At 37.5% G+C, this 13,320-nt stretch overlaps 1 protein-coding gene across 4 annotated transcripts in view; it reads left to right on the forward strand.

Moving 5' to 3' along the window:
- Positions 1-13,320, forward strand: part of NFATC1 (nuclear factor of activated T cells 1) — a 204,300-nt gene that overhangs the window by 106,103 nt on the left and 84,877 nt on the right. For all 4 annotated transcript variants that reach the window (XM_020986909.2, XM_020986910.2, XM_020986911.2 and 1 more), the window contains exon 6: positions 2,776-2,916. In XM_020986909.2, coding sequence (XP_020842568.1) covers positions 2,776-2,916 — 141 coding nt within the window. The remainder of the gene's footprint in view (positions 1-2,775; positions 2,917-13,320) is intronic.

The raw sequence follows: 13,320 nt of genomic DNA on the forward strand, positions 1-13,320 counted from the left end.
TTACTGGAGACTCTGAACTGAGGGACACCTCTTCTTCATGTTGCCCTACGTGTCTTTTACTCCTCTTCCTCTTCATGGTGATTGAGGAGCAGAGAGTAAGGGAAATGAGTATCAGAGTCCCCAGAGCAGGTTAGAGAAAAAATCTGGCCAAACTGACTGACTTTTTAAGAGATCCTTCCCTACACCTCATGACAGTGCCATGCTTCTGGAACAGACAAACAGAGAGCCAACCTCATAACTATTCCTTTATCCCCTTTGACCTTTCTACCTCTTGCTTCCTAACTATGGACAAGTGCCAAGGTTCAGTCCTTAGCCTTCTGCTCTTCCCTATTTATACTTATCTCCCTTAGAGCTCAGCTGGTCTCATGGTTTCAGCTGTTACCTCTGTGCTTGTGACTCTTAGATAGTCATCTCCAAAGCTAGCCTCTTTTCCAGGCTCTAGCTTGGCTCTCTAATGGTCTATTGAACATCTAAGTGATTCCAGTCATCACCCCAAGCTTAACATGTCCAAAGCTGAATTCATCATATACTCTTCACTCCAAACAACTTTCATCTTCCCTTCCTGAGTTCATCTAATTTCTCTCCTAGTGACACTATCATTTCCCCAGAAATAGGCTCAAAACTTTAGAGTTATCTTTGACTTATTCCTTCCTTTTGCCCCCCATATTAAACTACTAACCAAATCCTGTTGAATTTTCCTTCAGTGCATGTCTTTTCAATGTGTATCTATCCCTTCTCCTCCAGCTGAAACCTCCTGTTTGTGTTCTTTCTCCCATTAGAATGTGAGTTCCTTGGGAGAACAGGCTTTCTGGGTTTTCAACTTGTATCCTCAGTACTTAGCACAGGGCTTTGCACGTGGTAAGGGCTTAGCAAATGCTTTCCCATTCATTCTTCATTTATTCGTTCCATTCCCATTGACACCTCCTAGATCCAAGTGCTCATTACCTCATACCTCTCAGATTCCAGTTTTTTTCCTCCAGTGCATCCTTTATAAGCCTTCTGGATGAATCTTCCCCAAATGCTGCCTTTTTCATGACCTAGCTGAGTCAAAAACCTTAATTGATTCCTTTCTCTCAAGGCCTTGTTTAAGTCCTACCTTCCCCAGATATCTAAACCCACATGATTTAGGACTTAATTGCATACTATCTTGAATTGTTGGCTCAGTTTCCTGTTTGTAGGTCTGGTATGCTGGAACTAGAATGTAAACCCTACCCCACCCCCAGCACCAAATACTGGAATACAAAATAAATGTTTAGGACAATCATTGATTGCTAATTAGCATTTGAGCCTCAAAACAATCCTGTGAGGTAGGTATCCTATTTTACAGTTGAGGAAACTGAGGTAACTGGCAACTAAGTGATTTGCTCAGAGTAGCAAAGCTAGTGTCTGAGGCTGGATTTGAACTCAGGTCTTCTGACTTCTGGCCCAGCATTCTATTCATTGTGACCATATAGCTGCCTTACTTAGTACCGAAAGGCATTATCTTAGGGACAGGGTCAAACCACCCAGAGCCCTAGATTTCTGGGCCTCCATCATTCTAGGCCTCGGGCAAGCTTCTAATGTTGTACAGGATCTGGTTGATAGAATATCTCCATCATACCACAAATGAGGGGCAAGGTGACAGTTACAAAAGTCTTACCAGAATTCTCAAAGAGTTCAGTTCTCTTTGGATTCTAGAAATAGGAAAAGGTTTATGCCATAGCAAGGGTGATCCAGTCAATCTACAAGTATTGGTTAAGCACCTACTCTTAAATCAGGGCTGCTGTGTAGGTACAGGGCATACAAATCAATCAATCAACTAAGTGCCTACTCTGAGCTAGGTACTAGAGAAGTAAAGAAAAAAAAGAATCAGCTTCTGCCTTCCAGAAGCTTACATTCTATACACTATTTGACTATATTGTATCTCTGCTATTTTGAGATTCTACTGGACAAGGGGATTGGGTTTTCCCTCACAAATAAACTAAATCACAATATATTATGAATTTTTAGTTGGACAATAGAGGAGATACAATGAAAAGACCTTATTTTCAAAGTTTGGATGATTTTTTAAAATTTTGTTCTGGACTAGTGATTTCATTCGTGTGACAGACTCCTAAGGAAAATCCCTCTATCATTGTAGATCAGTAGCTACTCTTCAATTTAATCTGAGAGTTATCTAGGTCACTGAGAAGTTAAGTGACTTGCTCAGGGTCACATAGATATTATATTTCAGAGGTGGCTCTTGAGTGCAGGTCTCCTAGACTCTAAGGCCTGTTCTCTATTCAGAATACAATGCTGTCTCTCAGTCTGGCTATGTATACAGATTAATTATAACCATATTAGAATGGAGAATTGTTGAGAAATTATAGTGTTTTAAATTTGCTCTGTAAAAATTTTGGTGGTGCTTCTTTAAAATACATGAGGATCATGTTTGAGGTTCACCCAAATAACTCATTTGAATGACTGGGTGTTAAGAGGCCAAGGAGTCTGTCAGAAATTTGAATACTGAAGGCCGGGACTTCTGCTCCAAGTCCGGTTCCATCACCGATGTGTCTTTGTCTTCTGTTCCCCACCTGAAAACTGAGAGTGATTATACCATCCTGTACAGAAATAACTTACTAGAAAATCATGCTGATCTCAAATTCCTCTTACATTATGGAGCATCAGCATTCTCGGGAAGATTGTATCAAATACTTTGTTGTATAATGCAAAGAAGTGTTGAGAGATCTACAAAGATCTTCTTTTTTATAATTTAAAAACAAATTATGTTCCATATGTGGTTATTTTCTCCTCTAGCCCAGAGATCTGCCCAAGAATTGCCTTTAGTGGAGAAACAAAGCACAGACAGCTATCCAGTGATCGGTGGGAAAAAAATGATATTGTCTGGTCACAACTTTCTGCAAGACTCAAAAGTAATTTTCGTGGAAAAAGCACCAGGTATTTTCTTTAAAAATAGCCTTGCGTTAGTTCTTCTGTTTTGGATGCTTGTGGAAATTTGATTCCTGGATGGGGAGAGTGCAGACCTTCTAATTACATGTTGTCCTTCTGCATATATTTTTCAAGTAATGGGGTGGAGCTGTGCAGATGACCTACATAACAATACCATTTTGCATAATGTGTTTATACAGGCAGTTAAGAATTTTCGCATGAACTGACAATTATGGCATTTAAAGTAATAGCTAAGAGTTTATTCCTGTAGCCAACTATGGTTTCTTCCTGACAGCTTTTATTGTCGATATCACAGGAACTCCCAAGGACTTTGTAATGTTTTAGGAGGAAATAATTGAAAGTTTGTTTTCTTGTCTTTTGAGATGTATTTCTTAGTAATGGACACAACTTTTAGTTTCCTCATGTCTGCCTCTGTGGCTACATATAACAACACTTACCTGGCTGCCTGCCTCCTCTTTCTGAGATGTATCAACACATTCTCTTCCCTGGGCATTTTTTTCCTATGCATCACTTTTTGGAAAGTACTGTTTATATGTGCATTAAGACTTACGGGACATCCTATAAGTATGTGTCTAAGTGTGTCTATATATTTGTACACTTACATGTATGGACACATAACACATACATATAACTGTCTTGGTTCAGCTTTAAGGTTTAATAGCTTAAAACTGAACCAAAATTTTTGGGGTACCATGTATGTATAGCTATATAGATACAACCCTAAGTCATAGAATTATCTATAATAGAAGGAACTTAGCATTCATCTTTTCTAATTCCCTTTTATAAATAAGGAAACTGAGGCAAAGCTGAGACTAGCATCCAGGTTTCCTGACATTCTCAGTTTTCTTTTCTAGTTTTTAAAAAATTATTTTTAAAAATTTTATTTTTAGTTTATGGAATAAAACAAACATTTCCAAAACATAGAACAATAAAAAAGATGATTGTACATGAAACTTCAAATCTACTATGTACAACTTGCTATTCCTTTCAAATATACAATGGAGTTATCAGTAAATTTCCTTTTTTTTTTCCCTTCCTCCCTCCTCACCCTATCTAGTACACCATGCTGCATCATGTTTTATGGGGTTCAGTTCCTTTTCCCATCTTTGTTAATGATCACTATGTAAATTCATTGGCCCCCATCACTGGTGTTACGGGTGTTTTCTTTTTAGTAAAAATCTCAAGAGACCACAAAGTCTTTTCATATATATGGCCTTTGTTAACCTTAGGTGTCTTTAGGCAGAATTCTAGAGAAAATGTCTCTTGTGTTGCACCTTCAGGGCTCCTCAGTTGATGCCTGCAATAGCCTGTGCAGAGTCACCCCTGCGCTATCATCATTTGCTAACTGTTTTCTGAGGCTTCAGTGGCCAGAACCCCACTTCGCTCCTGGCCTGGGCTGTTATCTCAGATCCCTTGAAGATATTCTCTGTCAGTTACCCCTTGGTTCTATTGGATATGATTCTGAGCTTAATAGCATTTATATTGGGCCTACCACAGCACTTTGCATGCCAGAGGGTTCTAAGTAATTGTTACTCATAGACTGATGATGGAAAGATTTTTTTTCTGCTAATAATATTCATATCATGTTTTTCAGATAAAATTGGATATGAGTGTTGTGGGTAGGAGCATTGTGATAAGTGAGGTGATGTGTTGTATATTAAATCAATTTAGCTTTTCTGGCAAAACCAGCATATTATATATTCACAATAGTTTTTTTTTTAAATAAGAAATAAAACAATGTCCTCTGAAAGACTGGAGAGTGTAAGAATTAATTAGTTTTCTTGAGATTTGAAATATGTCAAAAGAGTTTCTCTACTGGCAAAATTTCTCACCTTCCTATCAATATATCCCTGAACATAATTGAGTGTTTTGAACTTCTCTATTATCTCTTCATATCCCTGTCATTCAAGAGCAGGATTTTCCAGTGCAGTCATTTCCTTCCAGGAGGCTCAGACGATTTCAGAGGACTCAAGTCATTTTTATTGCAGTCAGGGTGGGATGTATGAGGTTTAGGGGTTAAGGGCTGTTGTGCTGCCTTTTTTTTTTTTGTACATTTACCAATTGAAATGTTCTTGAAAGCAGAGCCAGTCCAACACTTACTCTAATCAAGTGAAAACCACTGAGGCATTCAACCTTCATAATGGGATCCTTGATTTTGTACAGTTTGCAGGAAACTTAAGTGCTTCAATCAAAATGTGTTTGAAAGTCTCTAGTATTTAACTTGGCAAGCCTGTGCAATCAGGAACGTAATACAGGGGGTGGGGACAAGTTTAAATTATAAAGAAAATTCAACTAGCAACAACGATAAAAATTTTTTTTTTGCATTATTGGAAAACATTTTGAAATGATTACTTTGGAAATTGCTTAAATTTAAATTACAATTTAAAATATATGTATTTGTGAATATGAGAAGATATATCACCAGGAAGGAATTTAAAGGCAGTGTTTAGATATCTCTTGTTACAAATTAGCTAAAATTACCCTTCAGGAATGACATTTTTGGTTGGGCTCTGTTTCAGAAAGAAAATTAATGCTCCCTTTATGGCTCTCCTTCACTATTTATGATTCTTAGGCCAGAAGAGTATGATATTTGTCTTCAAATATTTTAAGGGCTATTGGATGGAAGAGGGATTAAGTATATTCTGTGTTGCTCTAAGGGACAGAATTAAGACCAAAAGGGAAAGGTGGGGGTAGAGTGCTTACTGGGAGGCAAGTTTTGGTTTAATATAGAGAAGAATTTGAACAATTGGTGCTGTTAAGAAAGAGAATTGACTTCAGAGTGAGTTCCTACCACTGGACATGTTCAAACTAAGGCTGAGATGTTACAGAGGGGAGTCTCGTCTATAAGATTCAGTGGTTCTGTAAATATGCAGTTAGTCAGTCACCTGTAAATATTTTGACATAAGTTAAGTGCAATTCACACTTATTTTACATTTTGCAAAGAGCTTTCTTCATCACCTTAGGTAGATGGTTAAGTAACTTGCTCAATGTGATACAGGTGGTATAATAGTTGTCACTCAAACTCAGTTTTTAGACTCAGTCCAATGTTCTTTTTACTGCGCCAGACTGCTTCTCCTGTAAGAATTTAAATGTATCTAGCTGCTCTTCTAATAATATGTAGTAATATTTTTCAATTAATGTAGAATATAAAGGTAGCAAATATAAGAAATATAAATATACACTTAATAAGTAAACATATATCCAAACCAGGTATTGTGATTTCATATGAATTACATTAATATTTAAGTCAAGTGGTTTATACATTCATACACATACAAGTAATATATACATGTAAGTCATATGTTCAGCTTATGTTTAGCTTAACAAATGCCTATGTAGTTTTGTTCTTCTAGGTTTGCTTTCTGACATTTAATTTATAATTTACTGTATTTCCTAATACAACCTGAAATGTTATTGTAACCAAACACCCTGTATCATTAACTTATGAAACGTTTTTCTTTTCTAGTTCTTTTTCAGAAAAACCACTTAAATTGATTTAAATTCAAAACACTATAGTACCAGCTACCCCTTAGGCTTTCTATGAGATCATCTGGCTTTTTTCTCTGCCCTGGTCATGTGTGACGTGTGACATGTGTGTGTGTATGTGTGTGTGTGTGTGTGTTTTAAAACAACACTTACAAGTATAACCAGGATAGGAATTGGAGTCCAGTGTGAAGTAGCCTTCTGCAAAGTTTAGATTAGTTAATTTAGGCAATTCATATTGGCCTAGCCATGAAGATTCTTCCTTACTCCTCCAACCTCAGACTCTAAGGGCAGCCACTAATTGTGTAAGATTAGAGCAATTATAAATGCCAAAAATGTTAAAAAAAAAAAAAACAAACCAAAAAACTATGGACCGTATCATAGAACTACACTTGCTATCATTCTTATTTTTCTTTTCTGTATCACACTTGGGAAAACAACTTCAGATGAGACTTAATATAATTCAGGGTGCCTCCTGTGTTTTTTACATTTGTACATGTGTTGTTCACAGAGATTCATTTCATTTTTAAAGCACCTCTATGCTGAGCATACTCTAATTTCCTTTAAGCTTTTTCCTAATAGAAGGCTTGTGCTTTCTCTCTCTGTCTCTCTGTCTCTATCTGTTTATGTCTTGGTCTGTCTGTCTTTCTGTGTGTGTCTCGGTGTGTGTCTCTCTTCCTCTTTTTCTTCCCTTCTCTCTCTCTCTCTCTCTCTCTCTCTCTCTCTCTCTCTCTCTCTCTCTCTCTCTCTCTCTCTCTCACTTGCTCTCTCTCTCTCTCGCTCGCTCGCTCTCGTCTTCAAGGGCCAGTCCTTACCACTCGTAATCTCTTGAGAAATGACATTATCTTGGCCTCCTTGTGTGCAGTCTGTCTGTTCTATCAGTGACTCATGCAAAAGGGAATCCCTGAAGAATGATCATGCTGGTGCAGAGAGACAACAGAGCTGTAGTTTTCATTTAACCCCTTAGTCACTCAATTGGGCTACAGAAAAAAAGTCAAACTTTGATAGACCATTAAATATTAACCATCCTGGTAGGATTTCTGTGCAGACTTTGAGAAAAGAAGTTGTTAGCTGAGGGAGAGTAGCTGGGTTAAGTGGTATTGTGCGAAAAGTGTCAGAAAGGACTTGTTTAAGCTGGTATTTGTTTATAATATATTCCCCAGTCTCTAGGGTTGATAAATAATGGGGCTTTTCAGAAGAGCAGTATAATTTTTTTTAAGATCTTTTACAGTGTTATAAAAAATTCAAGTGCTGAAACAAGTCATTATTTCAAGGGATTTAGGTCAATACTTTGCGGCTTGTACATCAGACCATATTTTCTAGTGATGAAAGACAGTGTAGAACAGTCATCCAAGAACCAGAGCTACATGAGAAGGGATGTGCATGGCAGCTATACTCCAAGAGGTTTGACCTGTCAGATTAAGGCTGCTCTTACATCATTGGCATCCACTCTGTTTTGCCTATTACAGGCTTTCATTTGTGAGAAATTAAGTATCAGTGGGGCTTATTTCCTCTCTTACCATTCATTCAAGATCTTCTATTACATTATCATTAGAATATTCTACTTCCCTTCTCGCTGTAGATGGAGGCATCTAAATATGAAACATGAATATCAGTCAGGCAGTAAGCATTTATTAAGCACCTATTATGGGCTAAGCACTATGCTCTGTGTGTGTGTGTGTGTGTGTGTGTGTGTGTGTGTGTGTGAGAGAGAGAGAGAGAGAGAGAGAGAGAGAGAAGAGAGAGAGAGAGAGAGAGAGAGAGAGAGAATGGCTGTCTATGAAATGGCTAATAACCTAAGAGGCTGCCTAATGTTCTATGTAAGAGAAAACAGTAGAAATGTCCATATGAGGTATGAACTTACTCTTCCTCCTTTGGTGATTCCTTTTTTCTGATTGCCCCAAAGTAGAGAGGGTAGGTCTAGGGGTTTCCTTTTGTTTAAATTGATCCCTAGCCAACTCTTCCCAGGAAAACTGTATGTATCAGTTAGTTTTTGAATGTTTTCAGGGTTATTGTGGCCTATGCTCAGGAATCTGTTGACTGTTCCTGATAACAGGATTGAAAGTAGGTACAGATTGATGATAAAAGTATAAAATTTCTCTACATTTGGAATGCATCTATAAATAGTCACTGAGCCTCTCTGTTCTTGTGACTTCTTTCCAACATAGCCCTTTTGTTAAGTGGGTCAGGATCCCATGGGATGCTCTGTCCTTAAGGGAAGGGCTCTTTGTATCCCCAGGGATAAGCATGGTGCCTGGCACATAGTAGGCACTTAAACAATATTTGTTGGTTAATTGATCTACCTGATAATCCATAAAATGATTAATTCACTCATAAACAACTGAGTTACCTAGATCATATGTACTGTTAGAATGTTTTTGTTTTGTTTTAGTCTAGATTTGTGATTTTTTAGAAGCAAAAGACTCCCGGTGAGGAAAACCCCCTTTACCAAAGCATGCTAATTATTGCTTTGCAATTTATGGTTTTAGAGAATTGCTTAAATCTCAGAGAGCTTAGGTGACTTGTGCAGGACTACGTGACCAGAATATGTCAAAGAGGGAAGTGGACTCATGTTTTCTGATTCTGAATCCCTAGAGAATCACATTACAGAATGAAATATATGAATAGGTATAGATTGGAAAAATATATGAAAAAGTTGTTAATTTGTAAAATGTAGATATGCATTCTGGGTATAATGATTTTTATTTTTAAATTAAAGGAAAGAGGAAGGAAAACTAATAAGTATTTATATTGTGTCTACTCTGTGCCAGGCACTGTACTAAATACTTTTAAAAAAATAAATATTATCTCATTTGATCTTCATAATAATTCTTTGAGGTAAGTGCTATTGTTATCCCCATTTTACAGATGGGGAAACAGAGGCAGCCAGAGATTTTTTTTTTCAAGTAACTTGCCCAGGGTCATACAGCTAGTAAGAGTCTGAGGTCATATTTGAACTGAGACCTTCCTGACTTCAGGCCCAATGCTCTATGCATTGCATTGCCAATTTAAACAAAAATTGTCCTTCACTACTTTACCTATAGCAAAGGGGTTTACTTACTTCAGAAGTATGCCTATGAAATGATGACATCTTTCCTGTATCAGTCACTGGGAGTCAAGAGATCCTAAATTTTTTACTCTATGGATTGATTTTTGTTTTACAATCAGTTTGAACAAATGGTCTTTATCATTACAGTATTATGTATTTAAGTGGACAGTTCCTTTAGTGTCATTTTATCTGGGGCTTGAGAGGATAGGTCTGACATGGAATCATCTTTCTGCTCATTTACCAGAAGCTCATTCTCAATGAATATTTGATGCTTTGAAAGGTCTCTGTATAAAAGTGAATTAAACAGCCAGGGTTTCTGGCCTCTAGTGACCTACCTTCTAAGATAGATAGATATGACATGAACAGAAATTTTAAAGACATGAAGGTAAGCAGACATTCAACACATGCTCAATGCAAATATTTAAATTACATTTAAGCAGACAGTTGAGAATATTTGTTGAGTGGCAAATGAGTCATTGGATTGCATATGGGAAGGGGAGTGTTATATAATCTGCTTTATGTAAAAATCATGGAACCATGATGAAGATGACCAAAGTTCCTGCCTCTCTCCCTATAGGAAACCTTTTGGGATCACATTAGTAATCAAGAATTGGCTACACAGTCCTTCTGTACTGGAGAAGGTAAAGGGCAACTACAAACACTCTTCAATTCTGAACACCCCAAATATTCAAAATACGCAGATGGGTGCTCCTGAGTGGTTACTGATGATCTTCTTTCAAAATATAGAGAGATGAAACATTTTTCTTTTTGCCTTTCCTCCAACGAAACAGAAACAGCCCATTGTCAGGGTAGGGGGCAGAGTAGCTTTGTAAATGGTTTATAGGTTTCTGTTTTATATTTTCTTTTCCATTAGTAATTCCACATTTGCCCACATCATTTCCTCTCTTCTCCTTTCCCCCAATCTCTTATTCTCCAGCTCTTTTGTCTACTTTTCTCTTAATACTAGAAAATACCATTTGAAATTCCATTTAGCTAAATGTGTTTTTCTTCTGCTAATTCACTAGGTCTAGGGGAAAAAAGTAATTTTTTTGAAGTCACAAATGAAAATGGCTCAGATTTTAGAGACAGCATGGCATAGTGGCTATCAAGCTGGCCTCAGGTGGTGCAATGTTTAAGATCGATAGACTTAGAGTCAGAAAGACCTGAGTTCGAATCCTACCTCAGACATTTACTAGCTGTGTGATCCTGGGCGAATCATTTGACCTCTTTCAGACTCAGTTTCCTTATCTGTAAAATGAGGTTAATAATAGCATCTACCTCGCAGAGTTATTGCAGGGATCAAATGAGATAACATAGGTATTGTAAACCTTTAAGTTCTATATAAATTATAGCTATTTTTTTAAGGTTTGCCTCTGACTCATGCTGGTTTTGTGACCCTAGACAAGTAATTTAACTCCTCAGTGCTGCCAGGCAATTTTCGAAGATTATAGATTGTAGAGAAATTTCTGAACTGTACTGGCAGAGGAAGACCTTCACTGGAACTCTCTGTACTAATGTACCAAGTCAGAGGTGCGGTTTAAAAAAAATTTAGAATTAAAAGGCATTTTTCCTCATTCTCTTCACTTCCTCTTCTTTTTTTCTTGTTTTTTTTGTCTTTCTTTCTTATTTCCTCATCTATCTCTCTTTTAAGTGTCTATTTCCTTTTATCTGTAAAGGTGTTGGAAGGGTTAAAGGACTAGTCAAGTCTCTTGCTAAATAGATGGGCCTTTTGATGCTGGAGAAATCTGGCAGAAATACATGATGTCTTGGTCCACCCACATTCCATATTTGGGCCTCTGCTGCATAGATGATGTTATCAGCCTCTTGCTTCTCTCCTAATCCACTTCTTTGTTCATCTGCCCTTAGAGAATTCTTAGGTTTACTCTTGGAGGGAGGTTAGAGAGTGAAGCTTAAGGGGTAACCTGGATACACCTAAAAACAGAGCAAGAGGCTGGAATGATCTTAGTCCGAGACAAATCGGCAGGAAGAGTGACTACTCAAAAAATAGTTCCTGAGGGCAGTCGCTCTACTCTAGGCTAAGGCTAGCCTTCTGCTTCCGATGCAGGGAACACACATTGATGGGAACAACTCCCCAGTGCTCCTACTTCCTTATGGAAATAGTGCCCGTTGTATGTCTCCACTGATCCTTGGCCAAGGGGCTTGAGGTGCTGTAAAGGAAGAAAGGTGGGAGGAAGATGGAATTTTGGTTTTAAAGTGGGGGGGGTTAATCTGAGCCTCCTCTTATATGGAAATATGGCTTCTTAATACTCCCTGAAAATGTATCCCCAAATAATAAGATTATAGAATGTAGAAACTCTCCTAATTCTTAATTTGACTTTTAATTATAGCATAAATGTTGGCGAAACAGAAGGTAAATTACAGAATTCTCCCCAGAATTTACTGTCAATTGTGAGAAGTGGGGAGAATTCAATCAGTCAAGGAGCACTTTCTGTCTACCAGGCACTATTCTAAGCACTGGTTAAAAACAACCCCAGCCCTCAGGCAGCTCACATTCTAATGAGAAGACAATGTGGAAATAATTAGCTAATGCCTACAGAGTGGATGGGAGGCAATCTTAGTGAGGAAAGCTCTAGCATCCAGAGAGACCTGGAAAGGCCAATTTCAGAAGGTGGCATTTAAGCTGAGTCTTGAAAGGAAGCCAGGGATTCTAAGAGGCAGAGATTAGAAAAAAGAAACTGGTATTGAGGTCCACTTTTATGCAGAGTGCAAAGTCATTGTGGAAAAAGATATATGTATATATATACGTATGTGTGTATATATATATATGTATACACACACACACACACACACACACACACACACACACACACACACACACAGTCAGCAAGCACTTATTAAGTGCCTGCTATGTGCCAGACATTGTGCTAGGTTCTAAGGATACAAAGAAAGGCAAAAACAGTCCCTGTTCTCAAGCAGATCACAATCTAATAGAGAGATAACATGTAAATAGATATATGCAAACAAAATGGATACCAGATAAATTGGAGATAATTGATGTTCTCAACAGCTGGCCAAAGTTATAGATTGAAAGATGTTGACTTTCTGATTTAAAAAACCTTCATATAAAATTTTAAAAATTATATGGGACAATTAAGAGTGAATATTTTTAGTGACAGAGAAAATTAAAAGGAAGTAAGATTTGACTTCTGATGTGCTTTTTCCAGTTCTATAAACTCTTGATAATAAATTATTTTGTCCTGAGAATGGATGCATTATGCTTTTTAATTTAACATAATCCATATGTTTTGAGCCTTCTACCAGGAAGCGAGAGGCAACCTGGTCAGGAAACCTGGGTTTAAGTCCCATTTTGGATTTATACTGTCTGTGTGATCCTGGATAAATAACTTAACCTCTCAGGGCTCTAGGAGTCTCTAAGACTACAAGTTACAAAGAAAATGTTGACTTGCATTGGTAGAGTTTCCTCACATGGGAATTTTGTATACCAGTGAAACTACTGGTCCATTTTCCATCTCTATCCCTACCAGATCAGAAGATAAGACTATATGAGAATTAAGTGGCATCAATGTCATCTTGGTCTAGTGCCTTAGTGACAATCCATTAAAATATTCAGGGTCAAGAAATTGTTTGTGTGTTTGCAGGAACACATTTACAGAATCCCCTATTGTAAATATACCTTTTCAAGTGCTAAGCACATGGTCCTGCCATCAAGTTTAATAAATCAAATAGTCCTGTAATACTGTCTACTTGTATGACTTCATGTTTATGGATCCCAGTGGCCCCAATTACCCAGACACTTCAAATTAGCCTTCATTCCACCATGCTCAGGATCCTGAGACCAAGCTACAAAGTAAATTTTCCCTAGGCATTATGCTCAGTGA

The sequence above is a fragment of the Phascolarctos cinereus genome, unplaced genomic scaffold, assembly GCF_003287225.1.
Source record: "Phascolarctos cinereus isolate Bilbo 61053 unplaced genomic scaffold, phaCin_HiC Scaffold_4;HRSCAF=312, whole genome shotgun sequence".
Taxonomy (NCBI): domain Eukaryota; kingdom Metazoa; phylum Chordata; class Mammalia; order Diprotodontia; family Phascolarctidae; genus Phascolarctos; species Phascolarctos cinereus.